General features: G+C 45.3%; 1 protein-coding gene across 1 annotated transcript; it reads left to right on the forward strand.

Annotated features, from left to right (window-relative positions):
• The first annotated feature begins 22 nt into the window (after nt 1-22).
• On the forward strand, nt 23-15404 carry NUFIP1 (nuclear FMR1 interacting protein 1). The gene is made up of 10 exons (XM_048493403.1): nt 23-277; nt 2206-2294; nt 4083-4187; nt 4918-4980; nt 5489-5565; nt 8501-8593; nt 9730-9971; nt 11946-12074; nt 12417-12655; nt 14975-15404. Exons 1-10 carry the CDS (start codon nt 160-162, stop codon nt 15152-15154), a joined length of 1335 nt encoding a protein of 444 aa, XP_048349360.1. The 5' UTR covers nt 23-159; the 3' UTR covers nt 15155-15404.
• The last annotated feature ends 289 nt before the right edge of the window (nt 15405-15693 follow it).

A 15693-nucleotide genomic window follows, 5' to 3' on the forward strand; every position in this document is an offset into this window, starting at 1 on the left:
CTGTGGCTCGCTTGGGCGCCCCGCCCCTCCGAATCCTGGTAGCGGAACGGGAGGCTCTGTTTCCGGTGGCGCGTGCGCATTTGGTCTTTCCGGTGACGTCGAGTAACCGGGCGGAAGCGTGCCTGGTCTTGTCGGGAGAGCTGCGTGAAGACGGAGGAAATGTCTGCCTGGCCACAGCAGCCGCCCCCCGGCTGGGCTGCCTACGGGCCTTGGGCGCTGCCCCCGCCGCTCCCTGCCTACTTCCCTCCTCCTCCTCCTCCTCCTCCACGCCCGCCAGGTAGGAGGGCGGTGATCCGGCCACTGGGAAGGCGCTGGTGCCGCTGCCCGAGCGCTGAGGGCCTGCGCCCGCGAGAAGAGAAGCCCCGGGGGGGGGGGGGGGGTGCCAGTGGCGGTGCGTCCGAGATTCCCCGCGGGCCTTCTGGGCCGCGTCTCTCCCTCTGAAGCCCCCCGTGGTCCCTCCGGCCCGGCTTCGCGCGGGGCTGGAGAACCGCAAGCTGCTGCCTGGAGGGACCAGGCAAAGCCGCCCAGCCCCACCGACGACGACCATCCCACCTGGCACGGCAGATTTCAGCCCTGGGGACGGCGGGCCCTAGGTCTCTCGTGACGCTCTGGATTGGTCACCCCCGGGGGGCCACTGGCCAGTCTCGGGCTCTTCCGGTCAACCCCCGCTAGGGAGGCGGCTGAAATCTTGCACAGCTGTGGAGTGGCCATGGGCTAGTGGGGCACAACTGAGGGGGAGGCTGCTCTCGAGCCCAGGCCTGTGGCTGCTGCGGCCGGGAGAACCTCTCACCAGGAAAGCTCTCGCCACTGTGGTTCAGGCCCTGGGGGCGTCTAGATTACACTACTTCTGTGCATGGGGCTGCCTTTAAGAAATGTTCAGAAACGTCAGTCATCGCAGAATGTTGCAGCCAGGTGGTTGCCCGGAGAGGGTCGCTGGGACGATATCGCTCCACTCTCAGCCCAGCTGCGCTGGCTCCTAGCCTGCTTCCTGGCATAATTTAACTCCAATATGTTTCTGAATGTACCTGAAAAACTCTGCACTAACTTTCCAATCTCCCCTTCAAAGGCCTTGCTTCACATGCCCCTGTCCTCTCATAGTGGGCAAACAGCAGGCCGGTTGTGGAATTGAAACGCTCTCAAGAGAGAGAGAGACTCCCTTCTCCTGTTGCCATCTTCCACCAGTGGATGAAGAGTTCTCTATTTAGTCTGCCTGGCCCCAGGCAGACTAAACACTATTTAGTCTAGTGTTCCCCCCAGCAATCCCCTCCTTTTTGCCTTATATTTTAAATTTCATTTTAATTGGGGGCGTGGCAAGGGCGTTCCGTGGCAGGGTGGAGGACATACCAATGTACCAGGTGCTTTCCCCCCTTGCTATACCTCTGTCACTGGACTGAAACCAAAAAATATCCAGTCATGTGCACACTTTTTGGTAAAAGAAACTGCTCTACTTTTCAGATATATGTTATTTTTTAAAATCCTTTGAAGCCATGAAACTGCTGTGTAATCCGTAACTAAAGCCAAGCCTTGCTGCCCAGTTACATCGCTTGTTTTCTTTGTAGCATTGGGTTTAGCGATTTTGTGAAAAAGTTGGGTGTTCCTAGCCCAGCACAACGACATAGAACACAAAAACAGATCACAACTTTAAAGAACAATTTCCAGAGAAAAATATTGTTTAAAAAATCAACCCCTTAATTACAACTCTGATTGGACAGAAATGTGTTGACCTGCTATCTAAAAGCATGTGACATAGATGCCTCAAAGGGAAGGGCTTTCCAGAAGTGAGGGACCATAACTGGAAAAGCCCTGTCTGATTGCCATGCTTCTCACCTCTGAATGTGGGGGCTGTGGTGGAACGGGCTTGCTTTTCCTGGCAGGCCCTGTTCTGCTCCCAAGCCTCTCCCAGGGGTTGCCACTTTTCCTGGGGAGGGCTAGTTTTCTCTTTGGGTAAACCTGACCGTTTTAATTTTAATAAATACCTTTTAAACCTTAGATGTGGAGAACAGTTTTCTGTACCATGAATGCCCCACCCTCTTGGATGCACTATCTAAATAGGAGGGGGAAGGCTGGCAGCTGCTGAGCAGCTTTTCTTCCGGGATCTCCAATGTGGATCAGAACATTCTTGTCTTTCATAGAAGTGCTGCTTTTCTGCTTGTTGCTTTCCCCCTCTGCCCTAGTCTATAATTGTTTTTTTTATTATTTTTACAGGGGAAATTTGCCATTTTGGTGAAGATTGGCAAGTGGAACGAATTGCACAGCCATGTTTCAGAGCTTATCAACAAAACTGCAAGCAGAAAGTATTGAATCTTACTATGTAATGTGTGGTATCAGTGTTTATTCATGCTTACTAATATGCTAAAGTGCTTTATTTGCCAGTGTTGCAACTTCTTGGGCTTTGAAAATGATGGCTGTGTTGAACCTCTGCTTTCAAGTATACATTTTCTGTATAAAAGCAGGTGTTTTCTCTTTCCTGACATCCTCCCTTTCCAGTGTCACTGACCTGCTCTCAGAAACCTTTTCTGTGTCCCTCTGCTGTCTTATAAATCAGAATTTGAAAGGGAGGACGTACTTCTTCCATATTTCTGCCCTATTTTCACCCTGAAAGTTGTATATTAGAACTCACCTGAGAAGGATATACCTGATAAATTATTCTCACAATTGTTTAAACCAGTTTATATTACTTGTGTATTCCAGTACTGGGTTTTGGTTCTGTTGAGCAGTCTTGGGCCAGGCTAGCCAGTGGAATTGGGTTGATGCAGTTGGTGAAGCCTTATTGGTCGGGAATAATTCTTTTGAGCAGACTGGTGAGAATACAGTCCCTTTAATGGATGTACCAGGGAGAAATTCTTTACATTGGAACACTGTTCCTGTTAAGTTTCTGAGGGCTTGGAGCATCCCCTGAGTCCCACAGTTACCTGTAAGACCAAGTTCTAATCTGGTACATTCATAATATAAGCACATGCCCATGCCCTTCCGAAAAAGTCTGCTCTGGTTGACTTATAGCATTTTTGTCCAGTTTTCAACAAGAACAAAAAAAAACCCTTGTCAATAAATTACAGGAGGGGGTAAATCTTTTGTGAAATGCACTTTAGAATGAAACTTCTAAGAAATTGTTCGCAGCCTGTTCATTTCCCTTCTCCCACCTTTTATGTTCTCTGCCTTGGGTCAGCATTAGAATATGAGGCTTCATAATAAAGATTGAGATATCTAAGCATGTGTGGAGGGCCTTTCCGCTGTTACAGCTGTGCAGCCAGTTACTTCAAGCGATACAGTTCAGCAGAGAGGGAAAAGTTTCTGGACTGCACAGTTTCTGGACTCCATGTCTATTCTTGTTCACAGAATTTTGCCAGGGTTTCTCCCTTCCTCGTTTCCTTTCAGAGAGAGGGGCTTCTTCCCTGTGCATTTTCTTCTCTAGAAGAGCTTTGGCTTTTTATCTGTTCCCAATTGGCTTGGAGCAGCTGTAGGAAAGTGGAGGCTGGGCTCCGTCCATTAAGAATGTTGTCCATGGCTCGGCTGTTGTGGATTTTCCAGGCTGTGGGACCATGGTCTGATAGGTTTTTCTGCTAATGTTTCACCTGCATTTATGGCTGACATCTTCAGAGGCACGTCACAGTCTTTAGGCATAGCCACACATTGCTGTGATCTAATTGAGATTCTACCAGATCATATATCACAGTGGCAAGATCTTTCTGCCCAGGAAGGGCCAGAGCTGCGTCCAGACATCTGTGGTGGCATGTCAGTGAAAGCCTGTCTTGCTTTGCTCTGTGGCAGTCACAGACACTGCAGCTTAGCTACACGCCTGCATTTGGCAGAGGAGGTAACATGCTTGGTTTTGCGGGGGGAAGGACATTGTAGTGCTGGAGTGTTTCTGCAAATATTGCTACTGTTCCTAAATTGTAACATGAGTAATAGGGACTCCTAATGAGAGCAGATTGGATAAGTCTTGGTATTAGCTGTTCAGTATTCAGTTGCAGCTCCCAAGCAATGATCCTCCCTAGAGCAACACTTACGATACTTGTGCCTGCTCAGCATGTTGAGATCAACAGGCGTGATCCTAGCTAACGTGCACCCTTGTGTGTTGGCAGAAGAAGAAGAGAAAAGAACCAGATTTCACTCATTATTGTGACACATGTGATCGTGGCTTTAAAAACCAGACAAAGTACGAGGAGCATCTCTCACAGCACAAGCAGGTATGGTTTCTACATGGTTGCTTAGTTGTGCCTGCTAAGGAGGCATGTTCTTAGGTCCATGTTTCGCTGTGGTTGGCAGCAACCAAGGCTTTCATTGATAGTAAGATCATAGAGATAAGAAGGACCGGGGCGGGGGGGGGGGGAAGAAACCACAAATACTTGTAACAATCTAAAAAAATCATGGTATGAATTCACTTGATTGACAATGCAAAATTACTACACATTTTTTTCATTGAGTAGAAGGAATATTACAGTCCCCACTAGGCAACTGACAAGTAATATGAGTAATGGGCAAGAATCCGATCCTGTTGAAATGGATGCATTTGTGATGTATTGTGCAGTTTTTGCAGTTCTAAAATTAGTGTGTGGATAGTTTTCAGCATTGAAGTAGTTCCCAGTAGTTCCTCAGACAATTATGACCATTGACAGCTGCATATGGTCTGTGACTGCCCATCTGGCATAATGGATGGCACGGTGGCGCTCAGCAGAATTTTGTTTGTGTATAGGGAACCTCCAGTGTTCTGGGGCTAGTTGACATCATTGGAGGCAAGCACTGTTAAAAGTCTCCTAACAGCTGACTGAGGGTGTAAATGACACATTTTACCCATAGGTGGAGCTGTAACTTGTAATACTAGGTAGTTGAGAGCTTATGGCTGTTGACAGCGATTGACTGACTGGCCCTTAAACATTATTCAGCTTCCAAAGGTGGTGTCTTTTTTTCCCCTTCCAGTGTACAGAAGACGGGTGTGGTTTTAGCGCGCATGAAAAATTGGTTCACATCCACTGGAAGAATGTAGGTATCTTCCTCTCTTCAGTTTAAAGCCCAATCCCATTTGACCTGCAATGTTGCCTTCTTTCAGTCATGTTATTTTGATGTTTTGCAGCTTATTGCTGAGGCATGAAACATATAAAACATTCTTGCAAAGGACGCCACTAAACTGTTACTTACTGTTACAACTTGAACTGTAACAATCTGCCTTTTCAGCTGCCAAGGGTGCAGTTTCAATTAATGTCTGTTTACGTTTCCTGGCTTATTTTCAGCCTGTGTCCTTAGCTGATCTCAATCTCCTCTCCCTCCACCCTCTGCCACCAACACTCCAATACTGACTGAACAGCACAGACCCACTTAGCTTCAGCAAGTAACTTCACTCTGGGACCCCAATTTTTTTCAGGGTAGGGGGGTGGAGAGATGTTGACAGTAATGTACATTGCTGTGTCTTTTTAATCTTTGGACAGAGGTTCGTTTTAACTGTATTTGTATTCCATGCTTTTGATTAAAGTGGTTCTCCCCTTCTCTATAGATTCATTCTCCTGGAGCCAAACGAATCAAGTTAGACACTCCAGAGGAAATTACTAAATGGAGGGAAGAAAGAAAAAGGTGAGTTGAAGCTGCTACATCTCTGAGGCTGAGAGAGTCAAATCCTGGGTTGCTTCAGCCACTTCTGGTATCCATTCAGCAGGAAGGGCTTCTTTAGTCCCAGCCTTCCTGTTTTGGCTTCCTGTTTTGTAACACAGAATGGACTCACCTGCCCCCTCACTTCCCTGGACACCTGTCAACAGGGCTTGGGGGCCAGTTCTGTGCTAGGCTGCTGCAGGGTTCAGAGGACCTCTTTGGCCTCCAGTTTGGCCGAGGTTTGCAAGATAGACTGGGGCCGCCCAGGAACACACATGAACACAGACATGGACCCCTTGATTCATCAGGGTCAGTTTTGTCTGCTCAGACTGCTCTTTCCACCGAAGGGGGGCGGGATGGATCTTCCACATGCGAAGCAGAGGCTCTCCCACTGAGCACCTCACCTGCTGGTGTAGCTTTCCCATTTCTATCATGGCTCTGCTGTGCTGGGTGCCCATACAGTGTTTTAAGTCTGCAAATCTCTGCCGTCTTTGGCAGGTACTGCTTGATGTGGGTTTCTTCTCAGTGACGTGGCTAACCAGTGTCTGTATTGGACTGCTTTTAACTCATGTGGTCCTCCTTCAAAAATTACCCTGCATTGAAAACCGACATGTCAGGGTGAGAAGGTCTGACATCCAGTTCTCTCTGTGGAGGATTTTCAGCTGGAGGAAGGTTCAGACTCCTCACTGGTAGTCAAAGATGTAAAATTTCCAGGAATTTTGAAGCCTTGTGAATAAATCATTTTTCCTAGCTTTTTTTTCTGGGAAAAATCTTCCAATATTTGGGGGGAAGTTGAAATGTATGCAATTCTTACATTCTTATCAAATCTAAATATATTATAGATTTATTGCATAAAATGCATGATTTATTGTTTAGGTGCAATATAAAATTGGACTGTTGGTCAATGTACAGAATTAAAAAGTATAAATATCTTTTTCTGTGTGAAAAATTGTAAATATATGTACTTTAGAAACAGCTGCAAACTGCTACACCCAACTTTTGAGGGACAGGAAAAACAAAAGCTGAAGCTGGAAAACAAACTTGAAGCTGGTACTCAATTTTGAGAGTCTGGCCATTCACATCTGTTCTGCTACCCTGAAACCATCATGGAATAGTATTAAAACAAATAGATACACACTTTGCACTCTGGCTGTATATCCAATCTTATATATTGATTTTGCATATAATTAATCAACTTAACACTTCTATTTATTTTACATTTCATCCATTTCTCTTACAAAGTTCTTAAAAATACAGTATAACTCTTCTAACACTTATAACTAAACATAAATATCCATATAGTCCATTCAATTCCTGCTGATTCTTCTTTCAGAAACAAAGCTTCAATTTCATATAGTCCATATTCCAATTCTATAAGTTCCACATGCCCACATAAAAACGTTTCACACGTATAGAACGTTTTTCGTGCATCTTCCTCAGTATGTCAGTATGTTCAATCACACTTCCAACAGTTCTTTGAGGCTTCTAATGGGTATATTTGAAATTAAAGTTGCACATACACATATAAAGTTGCACATACATCTATCTTGCACCAGTACATTTCTCAATTAATTTTTTATTTTTATTACTCACTGGCTCTCCATTAAGAGTTGCCTGCTCCCATCTATACCTTCTTTTTGTCCTTTGCTGACTCATAGACCGAGCTACATTTAAGACAGACCTAATTGAAACCACCTGTGCAGCTGTCGTTAATTTTACAGATGACATGCGAAATCCAGGGCTTTGTTAAGACCTATTCTATCTGTCTGGAATTTACAGATGTATCTATTTTCCATTTGTAATCATTTTTTCTCCACATTGCCTACAGAAAACTCCTCTTGCAAATGGTATATTGTACAAAAACGTAAATCCATATCACTGTGTTGGAATTCCTGGAAATGCTCCACTAAGGGAGCTTCCAACTTGCCAGTTCTGATACAACTGCGATGCTCTGCCACTCGGGTCTTAATCTGGCGTAACGTCTTCCCGATGTTTCGGGCAGGGACAAAAAATCGCATATATACATCTCCGTGTGTCACATGACATATATTAATTCAATCGCCAAATGCAAATTTATTCCAGGGATTTCAATTTGTGTAGTTGATAGGGAACATTGGCACTGCGCATATTTGTTACATGGGAAGTGTCCAAATTGCGTCTGATCTGGTAAGCGTTTATCCAGTAAGTCTGCCCTGACTACTGTTTGCCTTAAATTTCTCGTTTGACGTAGACCTATTAGCGTGGGTAAATCACATCCTGGTAAATCTTTGACCACATGCTAATTCTTTAATATACTGTTCCTTATCACTTCAGACATGGTCATGTAGTCTAACGACCACACCAGTCTAGATTTTTGAATCTGTGGTTTTGGTCTTAATAATGTATCACGGTCTATTTCAGTTATCCTGTTCCATGCACTTTGTAACAATCCAGTGGGGTATCCTCTATTGTAAAAATTCGTAAGCTGGTGAGTTGCCTCTTCACAAAACTCCCCATGTTCTGTACAATTCCGTTTTGCCCGTAAGAGGGCATTGAAAGGTAAATTCTTACGTAGCCGTCGAGGATGGTAAGAACGGAAATGTAGGCTCTTATCGCAGTCAGTAGGCTTGTGATATTGCCAAAAAGCGATTTTTCTATCAGCAGCCACATATATGGTAGTATCAGATAATAAATAAGTTATAAATGATGCATTTTACATCATTAAAGCAGTAAAATTGGTTTAGATTTTCCACCTCTTATCAGGGCTGTCACAAACCCCCCAGGCATGACATTCCCCGCTCCCCAGCTGAGCCTTGCTGCCGAAGTTGGCTTCCCTCGCAGTCATGTTGCCACCGATTCGTTTTGAAGGTGGATGAGGGAAACTCCGGAGCCATGTAGAAACCTTCGTGATGCAACTTCTCCATGTGGTTGTTGTTTCTAGAAACTTCCCAACATTGGCAAACATTGAAAAAAAGAAATTGCTGCAGATGGAAAAGGAGCAGAGAGGAGAAGTGCTCAGAACGCCCCAGTTCGGGTAAGCTTGGGAAATCTGGCAACTCATTGGGACGGAGTGAGGGCTGTGTGCCATTTGACTGGCACCATTCTTGAGAATTGAAGTTAGGAGATTTTAGGCACGGTCTCTTGTCTCAAATGGACCACGTGCTGTTTCTTTCATAGTTCTAGGGGGTTTCCACTCAGTTATTAGTCTGTCCATGGTCTGTTTTACTTGAGTCTTTAATCACCCTCTGGGCTACAGCATTGGTTGGCATGGCGATCAGACACTTGCAGATTTGCCAGGCATGGGGTTGGCTTTCATCCTGCTTGGTGCTGGTTGCATCTTCAGCAAACCAGCAGAGTACAACACACATTAGTAGAGTGGTTATAAGAATATATATACAATCTTCCGTTAAGAGCTATTTTCTTAAGGAAGACCTTTTCATTGGTTTATTTTTATTTTGGCACGTGCTGTGGTATTCGTGATACAAATGCCTCTTTGGAATGCATTCAACCATCTCCTTGAGCATTTTGTCGTTTTCATTTTGTGTGCTGAGCTCTTGAAAGGCAGAGGGGTGGGTAATCCAGTCTTTGGGGATGGGACTGTGTTGAGGGGGCCTTCTGAGCCAGCTGTTGCTCCAAAACATGTTTTGTGGTGATGGCATCAGGTGTTAAGTTGCTGTGTCTATAGCAGTGGTGGCGAACCTTTGGCACTCCAGATGTTATGGACTACAATTCCCATCAGCCGTTTCCAGCATGGCCAATTGGCCATGCTGGCAGGGGCTGATGGGAATTGTAGTCCATAACATCTGACGTGCCAAAGGTTCGCCACCACGGGTCTATAGCCTCGATTGCCTTCTACTTGTTGAAGATGCTTCTGGACAGTCCATGACAAAATGGGGCATCAAAATGCAGCCTCATACTTCTCAGTAAGTCCTTCTTTGTAATGTAAATATGCTAATGTTGTAAATATAGTTGAAAGTTTTCAGCTGTATGAGAGCTTTAATTTACCATCAGTGTACTTTAATGCCAAATGGAATGTGGACTTGGTTGGGTGGTTCTTTTGATGAGCATTATGTGATGCTTCGGACAGAATTTATCTGATGTGAGTGGAGCTGGTGTAGCGGGCTGGAAATGGCCTGGGATAGATGTTCACTATTCTTCTTCTGCTCTCAGAAAGATGAAGGGAATGTGGAAGCCCTCCCAAGGCAAGACTTTGCAGAGGCACAGAAAAGGAGAACGTTGGAGAGGTGGTTTCCAGACCACATCTGTGCCGGGTGACGACGCTCTTCTCCTGAATGCTGCAGGTCTGAAAGACAATGGAAAGGATGTGGGAGCTGAAAGAGAGCCTTCTGCAAAATCTGAAACCTCTGGGAGAGATGTAGATCCCCTCAGCCTTTTGGCCACTAATGATCCTGGTGAGGTTGGAGACGATGCTTTGCTATTTGTTTTGGCACCTGCTTATCTCATGGCACCTCCCAGCTGCCAGAAGACTCTGAGCACCATGGACAGCAAGATGCTTAGCTAGCTCCAGTGCCGAGGAGTGCAGGGCATCCTGGGTGAACTGAGCCCCGTAGGCATAGTTCAATTCTGCAGGGGCTTCTCACCTGCTTGGTTAACCTGAGCCTGCCAGCACTCACCATAGAGGAGGATGGTGAGTGAAGGTGGCTTCTCTTCTCAACCAAGCCTTTATTGGCATATAGGATGATAAAGGGAGAATACAAAAAACAAATTTAAAAAATCCCCAAATAAAATAATAGTAAAAATTTTTTGACACAACTAAATTAAAAAGAACAGAGCTATCCTTTAGGGTATATAATTTCTAGTAAAAACTTGGCCACCAATTCACAAACTACAGGATTGGAATTATTTAGCAAGTATAAGATCTTTTGAGCATCTGATATCCTGTCACAGTTCAAGAAAAGAGCATTTGCATTTTCCCCCTAATTCCCTCATATTTGTTGCAATGGAAGAGGGAGTGGGCTAAAGTTTATAGTTGATTTGAGCTACAGGAGCAGAATCTCTTCGCTACCTCTATTTTTTAAAATCTACCATATAGCAGCGTTGAAGGCAGAACATAAAACCTAGCCATTGATATGGCTCTCCTAAGGCTAGGATTCAGCATTATGCATATATGTTTGAAAGGTATTGAGGAGCTAAGGGGTGAACATGTTTTGGATGCTGCTGCAAATAGGTTTTGAGATTCTGTTTCTAGTAATAGTGGGTTTTTTTTTCCAAACTATGATAGGCTTCAGCAAGGGGCAACATACCCAAAGATTCAATAGAGATGCCAAATTCCTCAATTTTGTTTGTAATTAATTGGAGCCAGTTGAAAAATTTGGATTTGGTTATCATTAGACATAAATAGCTTGAAGGCTCCTGTTGAAAATGGACATGCCACCCGAACCTAAAGGTTCTCAACCAAACTTTTGTTTCCAAAGTTGATTGTCCAGTTTCTAAACATAATGCTGCATAGGGCACACAATTTGGCAACCTCATGATTTTGTGCAGAAATTTAGAGTGGACCGAATTTAAAGAATAATTTGCTGATTTAATCCAAATAGGGGCCCCATATAACAGTTGGGACTCTACTTTGGCATTAAAAATGTTCAAAGCAGCTGGGATATACTGGTTTCCCCTGCTATAGAAGAAAAGCAGGATTGCATTTGAGTTAACTGAGGCCATATCAAGGGCTACTTTCCATTGGGTAGACCCGTGGTGGTGAACCTTTGGCACTCCAGATGTTAAGGACTACAATTCCCATCAGCCCCTGTCAGCATGGCCAATTGGGCATGGACATCTGGAGTGCCAAAGGTTCGCCACCACTGGGGTAGACCATAGATTGTTGCTGACTGTTATCCCGAGATACTTAAATTGCTTTACCTGTACAATTGGATTATCCTGTATTTTCCACTTGAAAAAGTTTAATTTTTTAGCAAACACTAGGACTTTAGATTTTTCAAAATTGATCTTTAATTGACTGGTCTCAAGCGGGACCAGTAGAACTGCATCATCTGCGTATAATAATTAGGGACGATGGGAGGGGCCTAGTCTAGGACTATGACCATTAACTTCTGAGAGTGCCAACTGTAAATCATATTAAAAATGTTGAACAAGAGTGAAGGTGGCCACGGCTCATCAGGAGCTCCTGGCACATCTGTATCAAATGCTTCTTTTTGAGAACAGTGTGATTAGCTGCGTGTTCACTGCTGTGTGCTGATCATTGTATGATTTATCTCAAGCTCCATCCTTCCCCCCTGCTGCCTGAATCAGTTTTCTCGAGAGCCAAAAGGGGCCTCTGGGGGAGCCACGCAGAAGACCTGCTTGTCATTCGTGGCCTTGGTTTGCACACCTTTCTCCGTGGTGACCCTGGGGATTTTGTCTCCCATCAGATTCAGACAAAGAAACGGGGGCTGCAGAGGATGCTACTCCGGGCGTGAGCGTAATTCCCAGGCAGATAACCTCCGCTTTGAGCTCACTGGTGGCCAATTATGGCAGCACATCGGAGAGTGAGGAAGATGGTGAGTGAGGCTATAATTGCTTGTCACCCGTGCAGGACATCAGTAGAGTGCATCACCTTTCTGGGGGACACTTGCTTGAGCGAGGGTACTGGTTGATGCCAATAGCTTTCCTTGGTGTTGAGTAGAAAAATGGGAGAAGCTAATTCGTTTCTGGGTGTGGCTTTCCACTGGCATGATTTGCTTATCTTATACAAATCTGAACCTAAATGCCAGTTGTAAACTACAGGCCAACCTTTGGCCAGGATTGGTGCCCCCTCCCCTTGTTGATCACAGTTAAAATGAAAATTAATTTGATGAATGCTTTGATCCCTGTGTTCTTATCAATTCCTTTAAAAAAAATAGAAGAACCCATCAAGAGAGCCGCAAACATACTTATTGAGAATCAGACCGTTCTCAGAAGCATCCCTCAGTCTTCCAACACCCCCTATACCTGCAAAGCCACAGACAATAAAGAAGCCACTCGCTGTGGAGCCGAAAAATTGGGGAAATCAAGTCCATGCGCAGATCATATCAGAGGTCCAAAGCGGCAGAAGAAGAGGCCTTGGGAGTTGCCAAAACGCCACCCAACACTGCTGGAAATGGTAAACTGCCTCTCGTGACTTTCTGAGTTTATTATAAATTGTTTGTAGCCATTTTAACTTGATGCTAATGTGGTCCCTGTGTTTTGCACATGATGGGGGATTGACGTTGCCCTCCCGAAGGACTTCTGGCATAAGAGAATTTTGCTGCATCATCTCTGAGAAGCAGCGGACTTGCTCTCTGGCTTAAGCCTGCCTTGTTTTCTTCTGAGTTCCATTTGCCATATCTGGAACATGCCACGGACCTTGAGGTTTGTAGGAAGAGGCTTAACGAAGGCAAATCGTATATGCTACTTGACTATCTGTCTCACCTTTACTAAAACATGGAAGAATAACTATGTGGCAGACCCAGACTTCATGCTCGCCTCCCTCTTGTGAATGTTCCTTAAAGTGCATTAACTCATGATAGAAGAGCCTCCGTGGGATCCAGTCAGTTGAATTGATAGCAGGGAAGGGAGGGTAGCTGTTTGCCTTAAGCGCAAATAGGACACTTGTTTCCATAGACCTTGGCTGGATATAAAAGGCAGTCAGTCATTTTGTGTTGCCGCCTTATCTCTACCAAGAAAGCTAATTGTAATTTCAAGCCACTGAACATTTAATTATTTAAAACATTTATTTGGCATTTTTCTTTTTATGGAACTCAATGTGGCCTACAATATAATAAAAAATATATAGAGTATGCAGTTTAGGATTTCTTTAATCAAGTGCAATCCTAACTGTAATCGTCTTCAGCTCCCCCCGAAGATCGAAGGACGGCGGGGCAGGCACACTACCCCGGTGATGCTGTGCCACAATCATGGGGCTGCCACCGAAATACCTTCCCTTGTGTGTACCCACCAAATGAGCTTCTTTGATTGGCGGGACTGTCGGGAGGGCCTCTCACTTTGCACTGAGAGGGAAAGGGCAGTGGGCTAGACACAACTCCATTTGCCACATGTCGGCCCAGAAGGAGGAGGAAGCCTTTGGGACGTCTTGGCAGGCACAGGGAGGGGGGCAACTTGGCTCATACTGTGCTTGTGAGCCAATGCTTTTTGGGGTCCTGCCTCTGTCATCAGAATGCAAATTGTGGATTTTAGGAAGGGGCAAAAGTTGGCCCTTTCAAAAGAAAGGAGGGTGGGGTTACAGCAGGAATGAACAAGAGCAAAAAATGTATGGGTTCAAGAGGCCTCAAACTAGAGAGACCAACGTGTCCCCCCTTCTCTTCTCCCCATGACATCTGAAGTTGGGTTCTTGTTGACTCCTAAAGTGCCTTGCAACAGTCTGGGCTGGAAAGGAGTGACATCAGTAAGTTAAGATAGGGAAGGGGCTTCATTGCCAGCCATACTCCTAGTATCAGGAAGCCATTTTTGCAGCAATCTAGCAGGCTGCCTTTAAAACCATATTTGGACAGCCGGCTGTTGCTGCAACCTTAGAAGTATTGTGTCTGTTAAATGCTGCAAAAACACAAATGGCGGGCAGACTCTTACTGTGAGGAATCCAAGTCCGTTCAAGGCACGTGCCTGCGTTATGACCTGCACTCTCTAGTAGAGAAAGCCCTGGCAAGTTGACTTGCTGTGGTTTTTCTGGCTATGAACAATAGTGTGTGGGTATTCATCTCTGAAGCAGTCCCGTGGGCTGATTAACACTCAGACCACTCACTCTGTGGAGGGAATTAGCATTAACAGCAAAATGACTCAGTCTGAAATTTCCCCCTGCAGTAATCGCTGTGGGAGCACCTATAGGGCACGTGTACATCTGGGTCCCCTGGGTCCTGTCTTGTCTCCCTCCTTCCCTTGGAACCCCGGCTTCCCTCCTGAGATTCATTTGCTAAGCAGAATCAGGATGGTTCTTGGTTGCCAAAGCATGAGCGTGGATATCACACAGCAATTCTCTTGCCAGTGTTGTGTTGGGGTTAGAGTGTTAGACCCAGGTTCAAATCCCCACTCTACTATGGAAGCTCACTGGGTGACTTTGGGCCACTCAGCTTAACCCACCTCACAGGGTTGTTGTTGTGAGAATAAAATGGGGGAGAGAAGAAAGATGTAAGCTGCTTTGGGTCTCTTTTGGGGAGAAAGGCAGGGTGTAAATGGCATAAAGTATGTTGGAGGGGAGTCCCACTCTGCCTGACTCACACAGAAAAGTTGGGATCACCCTGAAAAATCAGACCAAGTTCTATCTAATGGCGAACAGACAGCGATTTCTGTTTGGCGCTTATGTCCTGCTGGGCGGGGTGGGGGGGGACTTCTGGAACCTTGTTTGTGATTAGCCTGCCATTGGTTTCATGCGCAGTTTCTGCACCTTTCAGACTATTGATGGAACCATGACTTTTTCTCTTGGTTCTAGCTGCTCGCAAAGGACATACGGCATGAAAGGAACGTGATTTTGCAATGCATCTGCTACATCATCCGAAATATGCTTGGAGGTGACTCGAAGACTGTTTCAGCACGAGGGCTGGAGATTGGACAGACTCCTGTAGATGCAGAGGGGCTCTGCCCAGGCAGGGATGGTGGATCCAGTACCTAATGTGGCTTCAACCATCAGTCAGAACAGAATGAATAGGTTGGGCAGAGCAGGGATGCAGCCCTGTCACAGACTCCTTGTGCCGCTGAAGAAGAGGCGCCGGAAACCACAGATTCTGCTCTGGAGGAAATGGAGTCAGCCGTGGTCAAATCCATGTCCCATTTCAGAGTTGTTGCTGAAGAGGTGGCCAGATTACTTACTAAAAGCACCTTTTTTGATATGAAAATAAATCAATTTATGTGCATCTCGTAAAGGTTTTGGCTGCAGTTCTTTTTTCTTGCGTTTTTTAAAAACAATTCATGAATATAATTACATATCACATTAAAATCATTTTAATGAAAAATGTGTTCTCAAGTGTGTCTGAACCGAAGCTTAAAGGGGAGCAGAACCAGTGGTGGGATCCAAAAATTTTAGTAATAAGTTCCCATGGTGGTGGGATTCAAACTGTGGCGTAGCGCCGATGGGGCTGGGCAGGGCACAACGGGGGCATGGTCAGGCATTCCGGGGTGGGGCATTCCTGGGCATGGCTGTGGCAAGGATGC

The sequence above is a fragment of the Sphaerodactylus townsendi genome, linkage group LG04, assembly GCF_021028975.2.
Source record: "Sphaerodactylus townsendi isolate TG3544 linkage group LG04, MPM_Stown_v2.3, whole genome shotgun sequence".
Lineage (NCBI taxonomy): Eukaryota > Metazoa > Chordata > Lepidosauria > Squamata > Sphaerodactylidae > Sphaerodactylus > Sphaerodactylus townsendi.

Excerpts from the sequence above, each read along its gene's own strand:
- NUFIP1 (XM_048493403.1), top strand. The coding sequence starts at position 160 with ATGTCTGCCTGGCCACAGCAGCCGCCCCCCGGCTGGGCTGCCTACGGG. Across the intron at positions 9,972-11,945 it reads TTTGGCCACTAATGATCCTG|ATTCAGACAAAGAAACGGGG; the intron begins GTGAGGTTGGAG and ends GTCTCCCATCAG. Across the intron at positions 12,075-12,416 it reads ATCGGAGAGTGAGGAAGATG|AAGAACCCATCAAGAGAGCC; the intron begins GTGAGTGAGGCT and ends TAAAAAAAATAG.